At 32.5% G+C, this 21,329-nt stretch overlaps 1 protein-coding gene and 2 long non-coding RNA genes across 4 annotated transcripts; 1 reads left to right on the top strand and 2 right to left on the bottom strand.

Annotated features, from left to right (window-relative positions):
• Positions 1-11,934: 11,934 nt before the first annotated feature.
• Positions 11,935-13,082, bottom strand: LOC131607934 (uncharacterized). Its single transcript, XR_009285451.1, has 3 exons — positions 12,462-13,082; positions 12,286-12,366; positions 11,935-12,062 (listed from the first exon to the last, which is right to left on the bottom strand). It is a non-coding gene; the product is annotated as an uncharacterized LOC131607934 (long non-coding RNA).
• Positions 13,083-13,802: 720 nt separating this feature from the next.
• Positions 13,803-14,325, bottom strand: LOC131607933 (uncharacterized). The gene is made up of 3 exons (XR_009285450.1): positions 14,158-14,325; positions 13,969-14,076; positions 13,803-13,853 (listed from the first exon to the last, which is right to left on the bottom strand). It is a non-coding gene; the product is annotated as an uncharacterized LOC131607933 (long non-coding RNA).
• Positions 14,326-14,995: 670 nt separating this feature from the next.
• LOC131603458 (pentatricopeptide repeat-containing protein At5g27270-like) lies at positions 14,996-21,329 on the top strand. 2 transcript variants are annotated; one of them, XR_009284399.1, is made up of 9 exons: positions 14,996-15,685; positions 16,728-18,141; positions 18,228-18,539; positions 18,838-18,942; positions 19,026-19,113; positions 19,207-19,328; positions 19,573-19,637; positions 19,855-20,864; positions 21,011-21,329. XR_009284399.1 is itself a non-coding variant. In XM_058875769.1 (8 exons), exons 1-8 carry the CDS (start codon positions 15,128-15,130, stop codon positions 20,404-20,406), a joined length of 3,216 nt encoding a protein of 1,071 aa, XP_058731752.1. In that variant the 5' UTR covers positions 14,996-15,127; the 3' UTR covers positions 20,407-20,876. The 2 variants fall into 2 exon arrangements, 1 of the variants encoding a protein (XP_058731752.1); XM_058875769.1 differs by lacking the exon at positions 21,011-21,329 and having other exon boundaries at positions 19,855-20,876.

Genomic DNA, 21,329 nt, shown 5'->3' with positions numbered 1-21,329 from the left:
GACATATGAAGTCGAGTTTAGTAGTCGACCCAAAGAACCGACTGAGAGTCACTTCTAGACGGGAATGTTTTCTAGAGAATACTCGTCAACGTTAAACTCACTATCACCTTGTACAATGCCTTCCTGCTGCAACAAACACATAAATATTGATTTGTTTATAATAAAAAATTAAGTGTAACAATACTATGAATGTTTTGGACCAAACAAAAGAAGGATGCCCAACCTGTTTCAGAAGTACACTCATAAGATCCTTCTGTTTGATTTTTTATATGTGATATTGACGGTAAACACTGAATCAAAAGCTTGTATATACACAGTAGGAACTCTACAATGTATATCAGATCCCTGAAATGCAAATATTAGTGTATGAGTATATAAAATTCGTTAAAAGTTCAAACTTGTAAAAGGGACTGCATTCATGTAAATACTAAGAGATGTGTATCAGTGGCATTTTATTGGGAAGTTTGTTAGCACTCTGAAATATGCACCACAAATTTTATGCACAGCAACAACTAAGCTAAACATAGTGTAGGCCAAGAAGGTTCCTTTTCTCATCAACTCTGAAATTTGCATAACAAAAACTAAAAACTAATCTGCACAATAGAAACCTAAAATGATTTAGAAGATACAAAATACAACAATCAAAACTTTGAAGCGTCAAAAGTTAACCCTATCATATAAAAAACTCATCAACGGAAACCAATACATCGACGCAACACAACATAAACCAGTAAATCAACTAAAAACTTGGAAGCACAAAAAGTTAAGCCTATCATATAAAAAAACTCATGAACACAACAACAACAGAAACTTCTTACCACATCAAACACAGATTTTTTTACCATCATCGTTTCTGGTGTATGGAACCCTAAAATCCGTACATATATGTATGGAGAAGAAATCCCTAAAATTTGCACGTATAAAATACCAATTAATATATACACAAAATATATGCAAATGATATACCACCGCAAAATTGTCCAAAATATTAAATCCGTCGTCATCAACTCTTCAATTGAAACAAAACCAAAACCACAAACAGATCTCCATCTCCTTCGCTTGAAATCGAAACGAAAAACCAAAAGCAATAGAAAAGTTTCTTTGAAATATTGTGGATTTTTTTTAAGATTCAAAAGTTAATGGTGGAAGAAGATGAAAGTTAAAGGTTGAGATGAACAATGAGGAATCTGAAGAGGGCTGAGTTTCAAGATGAGAGAAGAGAGGTGGCGTGTGAAGGAAAGAAAGAAAGAGAAGAGGAAAGAAAGAAAGACAAGGAAAGAAAGAAAGAGAACCTGCAAATAGTGCATCTCATTGGGAAGACCATGAGTGAGCAGTTGTTTTGCAGAGAGAACTTGGAAAGTTTTTCTGGTTCGTGTGCAACTGGAACGTTGCAGAAAAATATTAAATAATGTGAGCAGCCAATGAATGGCACAAAAGGTACCAATTATGCAACTAATACCATCTAATTGTCTGACAAATGGTTACTTTGGACCTAATTTGCCCCCATAAATGAGATTTGTCACCTAACAAAGCAAGGGTTAACTTGTATAATCCAGCACAGTTTTCTTTCTTATATTATAGATTTTCAGCTGTGTCGATATTCACTATGAAATCATCTAATACTGTGTGTATTTATTTATATTAATTTAATGGAAAAGATTTCAATATTATATGAATTTCTCCCAACAAAAATTATTACTAATGATTTTTTAAGTTAAATATTTTTTGAGTTCATATAAATATGATATTTTATTTTATTTTTATAGACGAATAAAAATTATTTTTATTATTAGACTAACTTATATTTTTCTCAACCACTTTTATAAACGGATCAAATCGACATTAGTTTTCTCAATTAATAATGACGGCTTTTAAATCAGTTTGAATAGTTGTTCATTGCAACGCCAACACTAGTCTTAAGACCGAAGATGTCACGCTGATCTTTGTTTATGCACTAGAAGTTCTATTTTCGTGTCATCTCCCTCGGACTTTAATTGCTCCACCACTTTAATTGCTCCACCGACTGCTCAAGACATTTTTTTAGATTAGCTCGTCATTCCAACATTTTCACCATCTACTTCAAAGTCAAACTTCTAAGCAATCTCAACTACAAGCGCAAACATCCAAAGCAAAGAGATTTCAGAGTCTTTAACAACTTCAAACCATATAAAAAATGTAAGCAGTAAACGAACTCTCCACAAGCATATACGATTTAGTGCATCATCAGAATGTACATCTTTTAGTGGAGAAGTTCTTGTGAGTGGAAGAAAATTAACAAATAGCTATGTCGCAAGGTCACACACTACACAAGGTAGTGCAACATGATAACCTTGGAGCCACGCCTCATGAAATTCTCTGCGGTGTCGCTACACAACACCATAGAGCTTATAGAACATTGTCATTTATGGGCTCGCCAATTTTTTCCTTAAAGTTCTAGAGGAGGAGATGACAACCTTACATCTCTCGAGGATCACCACGCTAAGATTTCCTCATTGCACCAATCTCATAATAGAAATGCACAACGGTGTAGAGATGATGTATGTAACACCCCTTTTTACCCCATAAATAATAAGCATATAATCAGAGAATAAGCATGCATAGAACTCAAAAGGGCGTCACATCGATGTTTTCAAAAAACTAAAAGCTTTAAAAAAAACCGACAGCATTTATCCACAAAATACAATACACCTGGTCATTTCAAATAACACCTAACATATAATCATAATTCATCTAGAATATGCATTAACAGCGGAAAGTAATACTCATGTGTTTCATATAAATGATACATGTCCCATACCATGATCATATCTCCATAAACAACTCATAAGATAACCAATTAAACGTGTTCACAAGTTATAACAAAATACATAAACAAATAGAACATGAGTTCAACGTCTAAGCTACCCAGTGTTACATGACCAGAGCATTGACTCGCTACTTAATTACCAAGCAACTCGGAAGAACTCCGACTAGATCACACGCCAGCTACTAATCGTCAAAACCTGTATGTCGCCAAACGAGGGCAACATTAAAACAGAAGGGTGAGAATACGAACCATTATGAAGAGAGTATAATGAGATACAATGGCTAAATCAACAATTATAGGAATACATTACACCTTGCCTAATCATGTAAATTAATACTAATCAATATAATCACATACATTAAACGTACAACAAGTATAAGAGTATAATATCTCAATACTATATTCTCAATTATGCACATAGCCATAATTATCACATATTCCCGCATTTAACCAATTACGTATTCAAACATCACTCATTCTCAATTATCAACTAATACAATATCACCACAACACCAAGTGTACGTAATCAATTATCAAACTCATACTCATAGAATTACAACATCGATGCACATAATCAATTGTTCACTCGTACACTTATCACAACAACATAATGCACATAATCAATTATCACAATCATGCACATATCACGATAACATAATGCACATAATAAACTATCACATAACTCTAACGTGACTCAATGAAACATGTGACACTATGCATGTGGTACCAATGTGAAATTCTAAGTTTCACCGGCCTCCGATTCATATCTCTAGAATCTAAGCCACACTTCCGATCCGGACAAGACCAAAGTCCACCAATTGTAAACATATAGTTTACGGCTTCCGATTCACTCTAGAATCCAAGCCCGCTTGTGTTTCAAAGCAAATCCACCTGTGTTTCAAGGCACACTATGATATGAATGTATGTACAATATCACAAATATATGCAATTAAGATCATCTCTACCATCTTAACTGTCCGCATATCACAATAATTCAACTCTATGAATTATCCACCAATTGTACAAAACATTCACAACACACACACATCATTAACATATAAGAGACCAATTAATCAACTACGATTCACACAATCCAATTAACACTAGTAACCATACTATCTCATGTTAATTCTCATTTTGCCAATTATATATGAACACACACTTTCAACATCAAGCAATTAATCATTAGAATTAATATTAACCAACTACTCATTGAGAATCAATATTAGCACAACATCATTGGCATGAAAATATATATTTCTCAACATACATATTCAAGACAAAACACAATTACGGACAAATCCTCAAAATACCGTAATTTACCGACAAATCGAATAATTGATCTAATTCCAAATTTATTTAATCAATTGAACTCATTGAAATTAATTCAACTATTAATTTAATCATCCAATTAACAATCACACCATATTAATTTCTATGCACTTATTTCTAACAAGACCATTTTTATTGAAAAGAATATGGCGTTAGCTTACTAACGCTTCGAACGGGGACTCAAACAGAGATACGGTTCAAAAGTTATAAATTTGTAAAGTTTCATCGAAAATGTAAACACCGACATCGTAAACTAACAACTCTAAATATACAAGAATAACTCTTATAAATTTAATTGGCTAACGGCCTGACTCAAGTAATAATAAAACAATTCTAAAGAGTCAAGTACCTTCAATTTTAATTTTTGTTTTATCAAATTGACTCTAAACAACTCAAAAGAAACACTGACAACTCTATTGACAACTCTAAACATGTCAGAATTACGCAAACAATTTAAATTATGACTCTTAATGATTCAAAACAACTCTGACAACTTTATTGACAACTCTAACAACTCTATTGACAACTTTAACGAAATTAAAAAATAACTTAAATTAACTCGTTAATCTAATTATTTATCTCTAATTTCAAAACTCTAAAAAAAATTATTATTAATAATACTAGATTATTATTAATAATACTAAATTATTATAATTGAAATATATATCAGTAACCTTGAATTGAAACAATTGGAATGGACTTATTCCGCTACAGTATTTTTCTCAATTTTACACATAGCACTGCTACAGTATCGCTGCAATTGTATAAATTATACAGGTGCTAAGTTAGTTTAGGTGGCTATTATTTTTGTTATTCTTAACTTCATGGACCTATATTTTATTTAGTATTTCACTATTATTATACCAAACTAGTGACTTATATATATATACTTGCAATGTGAATGAAATACAAAAAAAATCTACGCTACAGTACCGATTTATTTCACCTAGCAAAACATGTAATTTGGATATTCATTATATATCATAGATAACACCACCAACACACTTTAAGCACCATATTATAGTTTTACGCTACAGTAAGTAGCAAAACATAATGTCATGAAGCATGATTCATTCAATCTCAATTATTATATTTATCCAAGAAAACATAGCAGCTGTCAAATTATCACTTGATATATGTCGCTTCAGTACCAAAATTACCACACAGAATATATTTATATGTCAATTTGTGATTCTCAATTATCTCTCAATTTCATCAATGTACCAATTACTAACATCAAAGCAAGTTTTTAATCTCAATTTTATGAATTCTCAACAAAACCTAACATGTTAAAAACCTAAAAGTTGAAGAACAAGAATCCCTAAATCATGTTAATCTACCCATTGACCCAATCATACTAACCCATAATAATAAGGATTCTCCCCCTTACCTCTTGATTTCTCCTCCAAAACCCTAGCTTTTGCCCCTTGTTGTTCTTCCTCTTTTTGCTCCTCTTCTCCTCTTTTCCTTCTTTTGAAAAAAACTCAGCAAAAATGAAAATGATACTTCTCTCCCTCATTCTACCCTTTACTATATTATTCCTATTGGGCTTAACCCATATAATTCCTCTTCCTAACTAATTAGGCCCAAATGATAAAATAGAGTAGTCAAATAAATAATTATGCTCCAACAAATAATATTACTACCCTTAATATTATTTTCTGATTAATCCAATTAAATCCGACTTTATCTCAAATAAATAAAATTCAATAATAATATTATTTCTAATATTATTTCTCTACATATTCCACTTTATTAATTCTTCGATTAACCGAATAAATTCCAACTTCACTTAATAATCCGAACACGTTTCTCAATAACACCGACGATCCAATTAATTATCAAACTTCGTCCAAATTAAGTAAATAAATCCTTATTTAATTTAATTAGTCAAATAATAAAATTCGGGCTGTTACAATGTAGACTTGGACGCTCATAAAGGGCCACATGTCAGGTTTTTATCTTACACTCTTCTCGATATTGAGAGAGAGGATTTTACAAGAGTGCTCAGATACTGACTTCAAAGAGGCCATAGTAAGATACCCCCATTTTCACAAAGAATAAACCAATATAGACAAGTCAACGTTTTTCCACTCCATAAAAGACACAAGCATAACATGGACGAATTAGTCAATCTGAAAGACGTCATTGAATAATCGATAAAGAAAAGAAGATTAAGCAGGTATACCCAATAAGAAGGAAAGAATGACGTTTGTGAGAGGAGAGCAAGCTTCCCTTAGGAAATCCTATATATAGGACAGCTCACCACGTAAGAAACGAACCCATCGTCAGGATAAATCATCATTAAAAAAGACGATCAAAGTCGTCGAGAAGACCAAGGAAGGATAACAATGACGTTGAAAAGGAAATTTGAGGGGGGAAATGAAAATCATAGCCTCCATCACAAAGGGATATGACCTACACTAAATTTGTAAGGTTTGGCCTATAGTCTATTATAGACTCTCTTTTTTAAATCTCGACAATTCAATCTCCTCTTTTGTGTTATGAGTCATTTGTCCAGCAAATAGAAGCATATCTTAAATCCTATTATAAGACGTATCGTCTGAGGAGATATAATGATGAATTCAAAAAGTTCTTTTTAATTTGAAGTATTTTCTAAAAAATTCTGCACCTTTTGATAGTGAAAGATTTTATATATGGACAACTAGAATTAAAATATTCATGGAAGCTAATAGCTTGAATTATGAAACATTGTAATTAATGGTCAATTTATTACTCCTTATTGTGTTGATAATAAAATAGTAAATAAACTTGAATTTTCATTGGACCGAAGAAAGCAAAACGAGATTTCAACTCGATTTTAAAGTTAAATATTTGTTGATGAGTGTGTTAAACACTAAGGAGATATTTTCTATTTTTAATTGTAGAGTTAATAGTAATTCACCCCCTTGTAATGTTAGCGAATTTTGCTTTTCCTCCTTCCTACTTTTTGGCAACGGTTTTTCAAAAAAAAACTGTTGCTAAAACCTGCCTTTGACAACGGTGGGGGATAAACCGAAACACGCTCATATTACAGGAGGGTAAACTACTATTAACCCTTAATTGTATTATGAGACACTCTTATTAAGATGATACATGGAAATTTTCCTAAGATCAAACCAGAAAGAAACCAGTGAGATGAAATGCTATATTATGGAATGTGTTGATGTGCATAAGGTATATCCTTATGCACGATGCATAAATACTCAAATATTGTTTATATTACTCAAAGGATTATATTTATTACTCAAAATAATATATACATTACTCAAAATAGTATAAATATTACTCAGAACAATGAATATATTACTCAAAATAGTTAAAATTCGATATTACTGAGAATGATGTAAATATTACTTAGAATAGTGTACACATTACTCACAATTACTAATTACTCATAATTAATAGATGTGTACAAATAATGCATATATTATTCATGGATTATGATATTATTACTCGTTTCTAACTAAAATGTTACTCGGAACAATTTAAATATTACTCGTACGACTAAAATGTTACTCGGAACAATTTAAATATTACTCGTACGAGACTTATGCACCGTGCATAAGGATATACCTTATGCACATCAACCTGACCCCTATATTATTATTATTATTATTATTATTATTATTATTATTATTATTATTATTATTATTATTATTATTATTATTATTATTATTAAGGCTTAATTGCAATTTTGGTCCCCCTACTATCTGTTTTTTTTGGATTTTGGTCACCCTATTTTAAAATTCGGAATTTTAGTCCCTTTATTTTAGTTTTTTGAGGATTTTGGTCCCCTTGCAAATCTGAAGGCAATTTTTAATAAAATGAAACTCAAATTGATGACATATTCAACATAAATCTTAAATAAAATTAGTTTTTTTGAACAGTTCATTGTTGAAATGACACTAACACATCATCAATGTGAGCGTCATTTCATTTAAAATTGCCTTCGAATTTGCAGGGGGACCAAAATCCTCAAAAAACTAAAATATAGGGACTAAAATTCTGGATTTTAAAATAGAGAGATCAAAACACACAAAAAATGGATAATAGGGGGACTAAAATTGCAATTAAGCCATTAATAATAATTATTTATTTCATTATGTATATTATTATTATTATTATTATTTATTTTTGATAATTTAAAATATAAAATAAGTGGTCAATATTTTAATATTTTAATCTGTATTATTTAAAATATTTTAAATGTATGTATGAAATTGTTTTATTTTATTATTTATAATATAATTTTATTTTGAAAAAAAATAAGTATTTTTATTAAAAAAAATTGATTTCACTAAATAAATGGTGACGAGTCGGGGATACCCGAACCTATTTGCGTCGGGTTTGAGTTTTAATTCTCCATCCTCGTTTGAGTTTGGGACGTGGAACGAAAATTGTTTGGGGACTCGGATTTGGATTTGAGGAGGTAGTAACCGTCCGTCCCTTTGTCATTCCTAAATCAAGCCTTACTTGATTAATTTTGACATCTGTCATACTAGTTTTAGGCCCTCATTATTGCGAAAAGTATATACTTACTTAACAATATGTTCTAAAGATCAATTCAATGCTATTCCATTCGAACAAATTTTACTTTTAAATTTGGAAAAAAAATATATGCACTGACACTATTTTATACTGTCAACAAATTACTACCATGTATCATGTCAAGTCATAAAACCGGTCTATTCAACCAAGTTATCCGATTTAGTCACGCAGTTCGACTAGTGAATCAGTGGTTTGACCAATAAACCAGTGACCTAATATCCTCACCGATTTAATATCCGATCCGATTTTTAAAACACTAAGAATTATACCATCATATAATAAAATTATAATATTCAACTATGTTATATTAATATTTTAAAATTACTATTGACATATACACTTTTTTTCTCTACTACAAAAGAAAACATGAAATATCATAGAGATTGTTTTGACTTAAAACTAGCGGGATACCCGTGCGTACGCACGGGTACTGGTATGGTACGCGCATTGTTTTTAATATATAATAAAAATGAAATGAAAGAAAAATTAAATTGTTAAATAAAAAAATTTATTTATTGTTTATTTATTTAAAAGATAAAATGTAAATGATATCAATATTTGGATCAGTTGTTTCATTTTTCCCGTTTTATATAATTTTTACGATATAAGAAAACAAACAATAAAATTTTATTGACTCACTACATGTTTTGATCAGTGGTTTCATTTTTCCCGTAATAAAGTTGGATTAGTAAGTTATTTCTTTTTATTGATGTCACATAAAAGAGAGTTGGTATTCAATGTGTAAAAAGTGAAGAAAAAAAAGTGAATATAGCATTAAATATTATATCACTGCTTTCAAATATTTTGATATCCGATGTCAAAAATATTTGTATCAACAATAATTTTTTCCAATTTATAAAAATATTTTTATCAACAAATCATTTTTTTTCCGTTTATAAAAATATTGTATTAACAATACACTTTCCATTTATATTCGTATCAACAATAAACTGTTTTTCATTTAAAAAATATTTATATTAACAATCTATCTTTTTTCGATTATAAAAATATTTATATCAACAATACGCTTTTTCCTGTGTTAATAAATATTTGTTCTATAATGCACATTTTTCGTTTATAAAAAAATTTATATCAACAATACATTTTTTTTCATTTATAAAAATAATTGTACCAATAGTAAACTGTTTCCCGTTTATAAAAAATATTTATATCAACAATTTATTTTTTTACATTTATAAAAATATATGTAACAAAAAATATTAAAATTAAATTTTTTCAATTTTTAAAACAAAAACAAAAATCACTTAGAAAAGAAATAAATTTTTATTTTAATTGCATAAATTTTAATTAATAATATTAATTAATTAAATTGTTGAGAGAAGATATGTTTGTTTCAGAAAATGGGTTTGGTTTGTTGAAAAAAGTGGGTTGGAATAAAATCAAAAGCAATGACGAGAGATACAAAGAATGGAGATATGGTAAGATTATGATAATGCACATCTCGAGGATATTAGTCACTATGCATTAAATGCATTTCAGCATACCAGAAATAATATAATAAATAACATTGTCATTATATATAAAAATATTTGGGGATATTAGTCACTATGCATTAAATGCATTTCAGCATACCAGAAATAATATAATAAATAACATTGTCATTATATATAAAAATATTTGATTCAATAATAAACTTTTCTCGCTTATAAAAATAGCATCATTCATAAAAAATTTGGATTAAAAATACTTTTTTTATCTATATAAAAAAAATGGATCAAGAAAATATTTGTTATAGTTTTTATAATTATATGTCATATGTTATTTTAAAAATATATATACATAAATATTCTTTATTAAAGAATATGGACTAAAATATTTATAAATATACTATAATTAAATATAGTTAAAATCATTTATACAGCATATTAGAGAGAGAAAAATCAGTCATGTTATCTAATTATGCATATAAATACACATTCAATAAAATAAATATAAATAATGTTAACATAATAGAGAGAGAAATAAAAAACATATTAAAATCAAAATAAATGTAAACATAAATAAACGCTACAAAAATAATACGAATGCTTAAAAAATTTTGTTTTTTATGATACTATTTATATCACTTTAATTACAAAATATTGTTGTTACACTTTTATTTAGCAAGAAAATTTAAAAATTAATAGTAAAATAGTATGAAAGTGTATTTAATTTAAATTAAATGGTATATTAAACATGTATTTAATTTGTAATAATACCACATTTAATTTGATATGCAATCTCTTGGTAATCTCTTGGTAATCTCTAAAGTTGAAAGGCCTTGTGAAGTGCATCAGACAGGAGAATAAGGAACCGATCTCCCTGTATCTCCTCCATCAGAATCTGCTTAGGTGCAGGCCAGTCTTCAGCAGTGCTCTTCGGGGTATTGGAATCAGTAACTTAGTTAGCTTCCCCTTTAGCAGATTCATCTCCATGTGAGCCAAATTTGATGGCCTCACCAGCTCCCATATCTTGTTCCAGCTTTCCATTCTCATGTTCATGCACAACAAATTTGCCTCCTTCAACACCATTCTCAATCGGTCCTTGAACCATCTTAAATCCCGCAATTCTCTCCCCTTCCATTCTGTCAAAATTTGGTTACGAATTCGGTTATGAGTTAGCTTGGACCTGCAAAATAAGTAGTTAGTTATAGGGCCTCTGCAGTGGCAATTGAATGTTGGTAATAATTCTTACAGTTAGACCCCTACAATTATCAGCAACACAATCTGTTTCACTTAGGAACTCATGAGCGTACAGAATCTTGTCATCACAGTAATTGTTATCTCCTGCTAAAAACAGAAAAATGAATGACTGGTTAGCAAAAGTGAAACACTTAGCAAAGGCAGATGGCATAATATGGTGGCAAACCAAAAGTCCACCAGATAAACATCACGTTGTAGCCTATGATTGCTGCCAGAGAATCTGCCGTGCAAAAGCATCTTAGCACCTCAATGGCGGCATGTTGATAACATTGGAGAAGAATGAAGGAAACTGATACATGTTAAACTCTTTAATTACTGTAATTGTTGTTAAAATCTGGAACCAATTGATTGATGTATGAAAATCCTGAAAACAATGGAAAACAAAAATATATTGTTAAAAATCTCATTCATCTTTCCAATTCTTGCTATATGGTTCTGCCAAAAATATATTGTTAAATTGAAACAAAACAACACATAGATGAGAATACATAATAGAAACAGAATAATTATAGAATAGTAACAACAAATAGAAAGGATTTATCGACCTCATTCACAACAGGCAAAAACTGATATTGATGACGACGACTGGATCACTTCATATAGAGAAGTAACCCAACAGCAGGTTTCTCATCAATCAATTGTGCAGCCCAAGAACCTACATTTCCAAAACCCTGTAAAAAAATACACGGTTTCGGATCAAAGTGCTAAATCCAAAAACTTCATTGAAGTAGAAATGTGATACACAACAACGCGAGCCAAGGTTTATAATAAAGCCAAGGTATAAATATGAAAATTATTGATGATACTCAATTAGAGGATATTATGATAAAATAGTTTTAAATATTTTCAGAATTGGATGATAAAAACATCTTAGAAGTCAAAATCCCAACAAACCTGGAGGACCCAATGTGCACAACTCAAGAACCTTGCAATTCCAAGGGCAAAAACATAGTGTGCTGTGAATGGTTCAACAATCTGAAAGTTCAATTTCAGAATTAACTACAAACAGTTTCAAACAATTAAACCATAGTAAAGTAAAAGGAACAGACTGAAATATATTTTTAAGAGACCTTTGTGTTCTGCATGACTCGCAATTGAGGTAGAACTGATACAGCTTCAAGATAAACACAAAAAGCCCAGAAAATCTGGTTAATAGTATGATGCTGGGTTGTGGGATGAACGAACAAAGACAGCACAGCACAAGGAATCACCTGTATTTGGGTATAAGAAAATTAACACACTCCATCGATACTCACAGCAACTGATCCTCTATTCACTTTGATGCATGTCCTTTTCACCAAGTAAATTCTATCAAAAATAAAATTCCTCCAACCATAGGATTTTAATATTTAGATTTAAAAAACACAATTCATCAATAAGATAGATGAAATTTCGGTGACATTGAACCCATTACCCATATTGAGATTGTAAATTTTTTATTCTTCAATACATTTTCTTCAAAATAAACCAAAAATTCTCCAAAATCACATTTCTCATTATGAGACATCAGGCTCTATGGTTTTGCACAAGAGAAATCATCGTAAGTACCACAAAATACAAAATACAAAATACACTTTGAAACCTCGTTTGACACGAGCAAACCAAACTTTAAGACAAAAGGGCAAACCAAACTTTAAGACAAATGAGCAAACCAAACTTTAAGACAAAAGAGCAAACCAAACTTTAACAAATAAAAGCGGTCTTGTTTTGTAGTTACTCTAAATTTGCCGTTTTGTAGTTACCGCCCTGATCGTTGGTGATTGTCTTATGAATACAAAGAAATAAACAACATTTCAAAGAAGTGGTGATGAATTATTATAAGCTGCACTACAATGCTTGAACTTTTCCTCTGTTATTATCTAATTAGCAAGCTATTCTAACATGTCAGTTCATAAAAGGCATTTAAAATTATCAGTTCAGACCAAGATAACATAAGGCAGAGGTAGTATTATAAGGACCATTGCAGCCCAAGTACATTTCAAGGTCATCATAACCATAACCAAGGTCCTATCCTGGAGATTCAAAACAGTTAGACAAAATTCACAAAAAGGATACTAATTCATTACATGAAGGAGCAGAAAAGCCAATGGCAGCAATACATGAAGAAGCAGAAAAGCCAATGGCAGCAATACATGAAGGAGTAGAAAAGCCATAACTCCACCATGTGATGACCTTGTTGAGTCATATTCTGAAATCTGGCCACGACTGGACATCAAACATGCTACTGCAGACCGATATTAAGGCACGATTAAGCATTTCTACGTCGTGACTTGCACCTGCACATGTTCACACATACATCAGATCTGCTATGCACAAAAATACATACTAAAGCAATGTAATATTGAAAATTAAGAAGCTGAAACACATAATCTTCAAAAGCAAACAGGGAAGCTAAGTGAGAAACCATGCTACCGAGAGTTGTTTTCAGATTATAACTAAGACTTCGCCATACTTTCAACAAACTGCAACCAAAGAGTAAAATAAATAAACATCACATAATTGTTTCTTTATAAAGAGGAATCGACATTTTAAGCATATTTACAACTTCAAAAATGTTATCTCTTGAGCTTACTTCACCTGTATTTTGGGTAATGATGTGCAACACAAAGTTTAAGCTGCTCTAAAATATCTTTCACAGCAGAAACCATACCATGTACGCTAAGCTTTGGAATAGCCAACCTAAACCTGTAACTCATTAACAACCACATAAATTGAAAAAACTTCCAAACAAAACAGAGACGATGTTCCGAAGATTACATGTTTTACCTTCAAGATCTAAAACCATTGCTTTTAGCATGTACGAAGCGACATCTTTTAGGGTTTCGTTACGGATGTCGTAGTTTTGGAGAAGTTGTTGCATCTTGAGAACCATATAGAGGGACCCAATTTCTTCACTTTCAAACCACCAATTTCTTCCTCGAACATCCTCTCTGCAAAAACCTACGAATAACCCATGATTCAAAATCCAAAAAGATTACATTTTTCCTAATGAATATAACAAAACAAAGAAATCTCATGATTCAAAATCTAAAAAATATTGAAGAACCATACCTGAGACAGCATCTTCAGCTACTTTACTAAGCCATGAAAATCTACAAAACCAGTAAATGGGAAAAGTGAAAACTGATGAAAGAAAAGAGGAAAGAAAGAAAGAGAAGAGGAAAGAAAGATTGATACTTGTTTTTGGTTTTTTTTGTGTTAGGTTTGATCCGGACAAGCCAGGTAGATGGGAAAAGTGAAGAAAGAGAAGAGAAAAGAAAGAAAGAGCAGGAAAGAAAGAATGATACCTGCAAACAGTGTATTCATTGGGAAGACCATGACTGCTGTTGCTGTTTTGCAGAGGAAACTTTTCTACTTTTTCTCGTCCATATGCAACCGGTTAATGGGTTGAATAATATAAAATAATGGAGACAGCAAAGGAATGGCACAAAAAGGTCCCAATTATGTAACTAATACCATCTAATTGCCTGACAAATGATTACTTTGGACCTAATTTGCCCCCATAAGTGAGATTTGTCACTTAATAAAGCAAGGGTTAAGTTGTATAATCCAGCACAGTTTTCTTTCTTATATTATAGATTCGAACATCTATTTTTATTCATTCCTATTTTATCGCTAGTCGTTATCAATAGGCAAAAACACAGAGCACTATCTCGCGGTTGTTATGTTACTTGTGCATAGTTCTTCTGATATCCACATTTTCTCAAACAGCTAGTACTCAAATTCAAACTCGGAGATGGAGTCTCTGAAATCCTCGTTCCTCTCCTCTACGCCACTCTTACCTCCACACCACACCAAGAAGACCAAGAAAAACAACCACAACAAATCCATTCTCCCCATTCGCAGTTACACCCCATCCCACGAAGTACACCGTGACCCATGGTCCCCTCACACCGGCGACCCAACCAAACCAAAACCCAATCACCTCAAACCTAAAACCCCTCTCTCCGACAACAACGCCCGCCGCATAATCAAGGGTAAAGCTCGCTATCTCAGCGCTCTGAGGAGGAACCAAGGTCCCAAAGCTCAAACTCCTCGTTGGATTAAGCGAACTCCTGAACAGATGGTTCAGTATTTGCAAGATGATCGTAATGGTCAGTTGTATGGGAAACACGTGATTGCTGCTATTAAGAAGGTTCGAGCTCTTTCGGAGATGGCGGATGGGGTGTATGATATGAGGGTGGTTATGGGTTCTTTTGTTGGGAAGCTTACTTTTAAGGAGATGTGTGTTGTGCTTAAGGAGCAAAAGGGGTGGAGACAAGTTAGGGATTTCTTTGGCTGGATGAAAATGCAGGTCTCTCTCTCACTCTCTTCATTTCCCCCTAATCAATTGGTGTGTAGCATAAATGAAGTGATTTTTATTAAAAGTAACTTATATGTAAAGTGATTTATGTTTGAATACATTCGCGCAATGTTAATGTGAGGCTAGAATTGCTTTTTTTAGTTGAATATACTAATCTAAGCCTCAAACTAGAATCTGTTTTGGAGCTAGAATTCTTAGATACTGGGTTAAGTTACTTGCATGACTCATTTTATTTTGAGGAGTGCAACATTACAATCTTTTAGACATGATGAAATTCATGATGGTCTTTAGTTAAGAGGCAAAATTATGACGGCAGTCCTTTAAATTTGATCTTTACTTTGGATTGGTTCTTTAAGTTTTTTTTGGGTCCTGTATTGGTCTTTTAAGTTACACTCTATGAATCTATTTACACCGCTATCCTTTAAATTACGCTCTTCTTGCATTGTTCTCCTTTATCTTACATTTTGTGACTGTGTGAACCCAACTTTTGTTCTATAGCTAGAGATGAGCGATCTTCATGTGCCCAATCATCTCACACGACACTAGGAATGAACGACTCATTGTTTTAGGTTCTTGAATTTGAATCATTACTCTTGAATAAAGAAATTGTTGTGAAATATTTGCTTCTTTGGTTCTAAGGTTTTCGGATTTCATAATTTAAATGAAAAACAAAGTGAAAGGAGAAGGGAAATGGACGGATCTGACATGTCTATGTGACTTATCTCAAAATCAAAATGCCTCATGTGCTTTTTAAACCGAAATTGTTGAAAATGCTAATGGTGCAAACAAAATGTAACATGAAAGACCAATACGAGACAAAAGAAACTTAAAGAAGCAATCCGAATACAGGTCAAACTCAAGACCGCAAAGAATAAATGTAATTTTGCCAACTAAATAATACAGAACCCACTTTTTATTTGATGGGACCTACTCTCTATATTGTATTGCTACTTGCTAGTTTGTTTTATTTATGTTATTTGGCCTAATTGTATAGAAATTGAACCCGTGTATTGATAGTCCTATGCTTCAACAGCTGAGCTACCATCCGAGTGTTATTGTCTATACTATAATATTGCGCCTATATGGGCAAGTTGGAAAGCTTAATCTGGCGGAAGAAATCTTCTTGGAGATGCTCGATGCAGGTTGTGAACCAGATGAAGTGGCTTGTGGTACCATGCTCTGTTCTTATGCAAGATGGGGGCGCCATAAGTCCATGTTATCTTTCTATTCAGCTGTGAAAGAAAGGGGAATAATTCTCTCGGTTGCTGTCTTCAACTTTATGCTATCATCATTGCAAAAGAAATCACTCCATAGAGAGGTTGTTCTGGTGTGGAGGGATATGGTAAGAAATGGGGTAGTACCTAATTATTTTACTTATACGGTAGTCATTAGTTCTCTTGTCAAAGAAGGGCTGCACGTCGATGCTCTCGAGACTTTTGATGAGATGAAGAATAGCGGATTTGTCCCTGAGGAATCAACTTATAACTCACTCATAAATTTAAATGCTAAAAATGGAAACAGAGATCAAGTGCAAAGACTGTATGACGAAATGAGGTTTCATGGAGTAGCTCCTAGTAATTACACTTGTGCTACACTTATATCTTTGTATTACAAATACGAGGATTACCCTAAAGTCCTCTCTCTCTTTTCTGAAATGGCAAGAAACAAAACCCCAGCTGATGAAGTCATATATGGTTTGCTTATAAGAGTTTATGGAAAGCTTGGTTTATACGAGGATGCTTGCAAAACATTTGAAAAGATAAAATACCAAGGCCTACTCACCAATGAGAAGACATATTTGGCAATGGCACAAGTCCTTCTTGCTTCAGGAAATGTCGACAAAGCTTTAGAAGTTATTGGACTCATGAAGTCTAGAAACCTACGGTTCTCTCGATTTGCTTATATTGTCCTGTTACAGTGTTACGTGACTAAAGAAAATGTAGTATCAGCTGAGGGAACATTTTTAGCTCTATGCAAGTCAGGGCTGCCCGATGCCGGTTCTTGTAACGATATGCTTAGTCTGTATGTAGGACTTGATTTGATGAACAAGGCGAAGGAATTTATCGTTCGAATAAGGAAGGACGGGACACAATTTGACGAGGAGCTGTACAGGACAGTCATGAAGGTTTATTGCAAGGAGGGAATGCTGCCGGAAGCTGAGCAGTTGACAAATGAAATGGTTAAGTATGAATCTCTCAAAAATTCTAAATTCCTCCAGACATTTTATTGGATTCTTTGTGAACATAAGGAGGATGTGCAAATTGATGATAAACTAGTCACCATGAAGTCCACTGACAAACTCGATACTACAGCTCTTGGGATGATGCTCCGTGCATATCTGACAAATAACAACTTCAGTAAGACAAAAATGTTACTGAAACTATTGCTGGGTTGTGCAGGGGGATCAAATATTGTTTGTCATATCATCATTAATTTGACTAAAAATGGTATATCTCTACTTCGAAATTGATCGCACCTCTTTCTGTGATATCTTTTTTGATGTTTCTATTTTCAACCTTCTTTTTTTCCACAGGAGAAATCAGTAAAGCCGAATCACTCAACCATCAATTGATTAGCCTTGGCTGCAAAATGGAAGAAGTCACTGCAGCTTCTTTAATTAGCCATTATGGGAAACACCATATGCTCAAACAAGCTGAGGATATTTTTGCAGAATATGTAAATTCTCCAACGTATCGTAAACTATTTTATAACTCTATGATTGATGCATATGCCAAATGCAGCAAACAAGAAAAAGCATATTTGTTATATAAGCAAGCAACAGAGGAAGGACATGATTTAGGTGCTGTTGGTGTTACCCTTGCTGTAAATGCTTTGACAAATGAAGGTATGGCCACACTTAACTAAACTAAACTCGTATCAACCTGAAATGCAACACCTTGTCCTCTCAGATAATTCTACCAATGAACTGGAATATGCTATAACAATTAACAACTCTTGAGTTATTATCTCTCACTATCTATAGCTTTTTTATATGCAAATCTAAAGTTTTTTTGGATTGAAAAGAGTCGTACAGTACAACAGTTAGCAAGTTTCAGGAACATCAATTATTTTTTCTTGCTTCTCTTTTCACCATGTGGTTACTTAACATTTAACTGGTGATTTTATACGTATTTATTAATCAGGAAAACATCAGGAGGCTGAGAATATCATCTCCCGGAGCCTTGAAGAAAACATAAAACTTGATACTGTTGCTTATAATACGTTTATCAAATCCATGCTTGAAGCAGGTTTGATCTCAAGCTTTCTGCTTACATAAGAAAGATAAAGTTAAAACAGCAAGCTTGCTAATACAGTTTATTTCACATTGTAGGAAAATTGCATTTTGCATCTAGTATTTTTGAGCTCATGTGTACCAATGGCATCACTCCATCAATTCAAACATATAACACTATGATAAGGTTATAGTTTCTATAAGCTGTCCTCCGCTGATAAAGGTTTTGTATCTATTCTTTTGGTTGCTAATTTTTTGATCAATGTTAAACTCTATGCAGTGTCTACGGAAAATATCAAAAGTTGGACAGAGCTGTGGAGATGTTCAACAAAGCTAGCTCATTAGGCGTCCCTTTGGATGATAAAGCATATATGAATTTGATAGGCTATTATGGGAAAGCTGGTAATGGACCATTTTACATAACAGATGAAATTTTGATAATTCTAGATGCAATTTTGCGCTTGAAAATTTCATTCTACCTGTTTTCTCGTGCATAATATTTTTTTTGTATCCAATATAATTTCCATGAAATGGAGAGTGCAAACATAATGTGATTAGCACATGATGATTGGTGATTAGTTCATTTACTTTTCATGATTGGTGTTCTACTTAGTCCCAAGAAAGCTCATAATTATGTATTTTGCAGGTATGATACAGGAAGCTTCACAGTTGTTTAGTAAAATGCAGGAAGAAGGAATTAGACCTGGAAAGGTAAAGTTGAAAATTTCTTACTATATTTTCAAGACTCAAGTATTACTTTACAACTCTTGTTGAATTAATTTTATTTAAAAGCTTGAGATATGTTAAGGTCCAAAATAATGACATATTTTACATTGAATTGCAAGGCACATTTTACATTTGTGATTTTTTAAATAATGACTGTTATAGAGAATTAGAGCTAATTCTTTGCCTTTGCTGGTGATTACAGATCAGCTATAATATTATGATATATGTATATGCAAATGCTGGAGTTCTTCATGAAGTAGAGAAACTTTTCCAGGCCATGCAGAGACAAGGTTGTTTGCCCGATTCTTCCACCTATCTTTCACTAGTCCAAGCATATACAGAAAGCCTAAATTACTCCAAAGCTGAGGAAACCATATATACTATGCAGAGCAAGGGCATTTCACCATCCTGTGCCCATTTTAATATTTTGCTCTCAGCATTCATAAAAGCCGGGATGATTGATGAAGCCAAGAGGGTATATGCAAGAATATCAACTTTCGGTTTAATTCCCGATCTCATATGTAACCGAACAATTCTGAAAGGTTACCTGAAATATGGACGTGTGGAAGAAGGAATCAACTTTTTTGAAAGTATACGCAAATCAACAAAAGGGGACAGGTTCATCATGAGTGTAGCTGTACATTTATATAAATCCGCAGGAAAGGAAAGCCAGGCTAATGAAATATTGAGTTCAATGAACAATATGAGGATTCCTTTCCTCAAAAAACTTGAAGTGGGATCGGGGAGAGAGTGAAAGTTCCTTGAGATATAAACTACTTAAAAAATGCATGTATGTTTGAGAAGCAATATGGTAACAGAGAAGAGCCGGCAATGATCATCGAGCTTGTATATATTACTTAATTGACAATGGTGTTGAGGGAACCCTGGCTATAGCTCTGCATTACTGCTGGCAAGGATGATTGAACAATTTGAACTCTTAGTTCAAAATGTACTTTTGCTGTTAACGACGAGGACCCGGGCCACTTTCATATCCGTAAATTCTGTATATGCCAAGAAAGTGTTTATTCTACCTCCCAATTAAAGGAAGTTGAACCAAGGAGTAACTTGTGCAACTATTATGATAAGAGTGTGTTTAGTGGGGATACTTGTGAACACTTGGGGTTCACAAGTGACTCTTTGGCCCCATAAATTTATACACGTGTACAGATTTATATGTTCATTGAAATTCCATATTCGTTGACCACATAAAAGGTCAGTTATCAATTTCATTCCTTGCCAAAGCCTAATATTTATATTTATCCGACTCAATAAGTAACAAGAATATCAATCCTAAACTATATGAACCTTTTAGTCTTATTACTACGTCACAGAAAATAACTGGTGTACATCAATTTCAGGAACTTGTTGATAGCATTTTTTGATATTCTAGCAGGACCTCTCTTTCTAAAGTCTTATAAAACTTGTTGATGAACCTCTGCTCTTTCATCCATCCACTTGTATCAGAGGTGTGTTAGCAACAACAATCTTCCATGCATCCTCCATAGTGGCGACATCCTCCATAGTGGCTATGTCGCCGCAATCTTTGTCCTGCTTATTTCCTCTAGTGCAAAGGCCTTATTGAGATTTTCTCGTTTTTTAATATAAATTCATTTTAAAAATTCCATATGCATTAATGACTTTTTTTATAATTTTTTATATCGAATTTACTTTTGATAA

Source organism: Vicia villosa, linkage group LG5 (assembly GCF_029867415.1).
Source record: "Vicia villosa cultivar HV-30 ecotype Madison, WI linkage group LG5, Vvil1.0, whole genome shotgun sequence".
Taxonomy (NCBI): Eukaryota; Viridiplantae; Streptophyta; class Magnoliopsida; order Fabales; family Fabaceae; genus Vicia; species Vicia villosa.
Note: the sequence above shows the minus strand (reverse complement) of the source record. Positions and strands in the feature narration are given on the sequence as shown.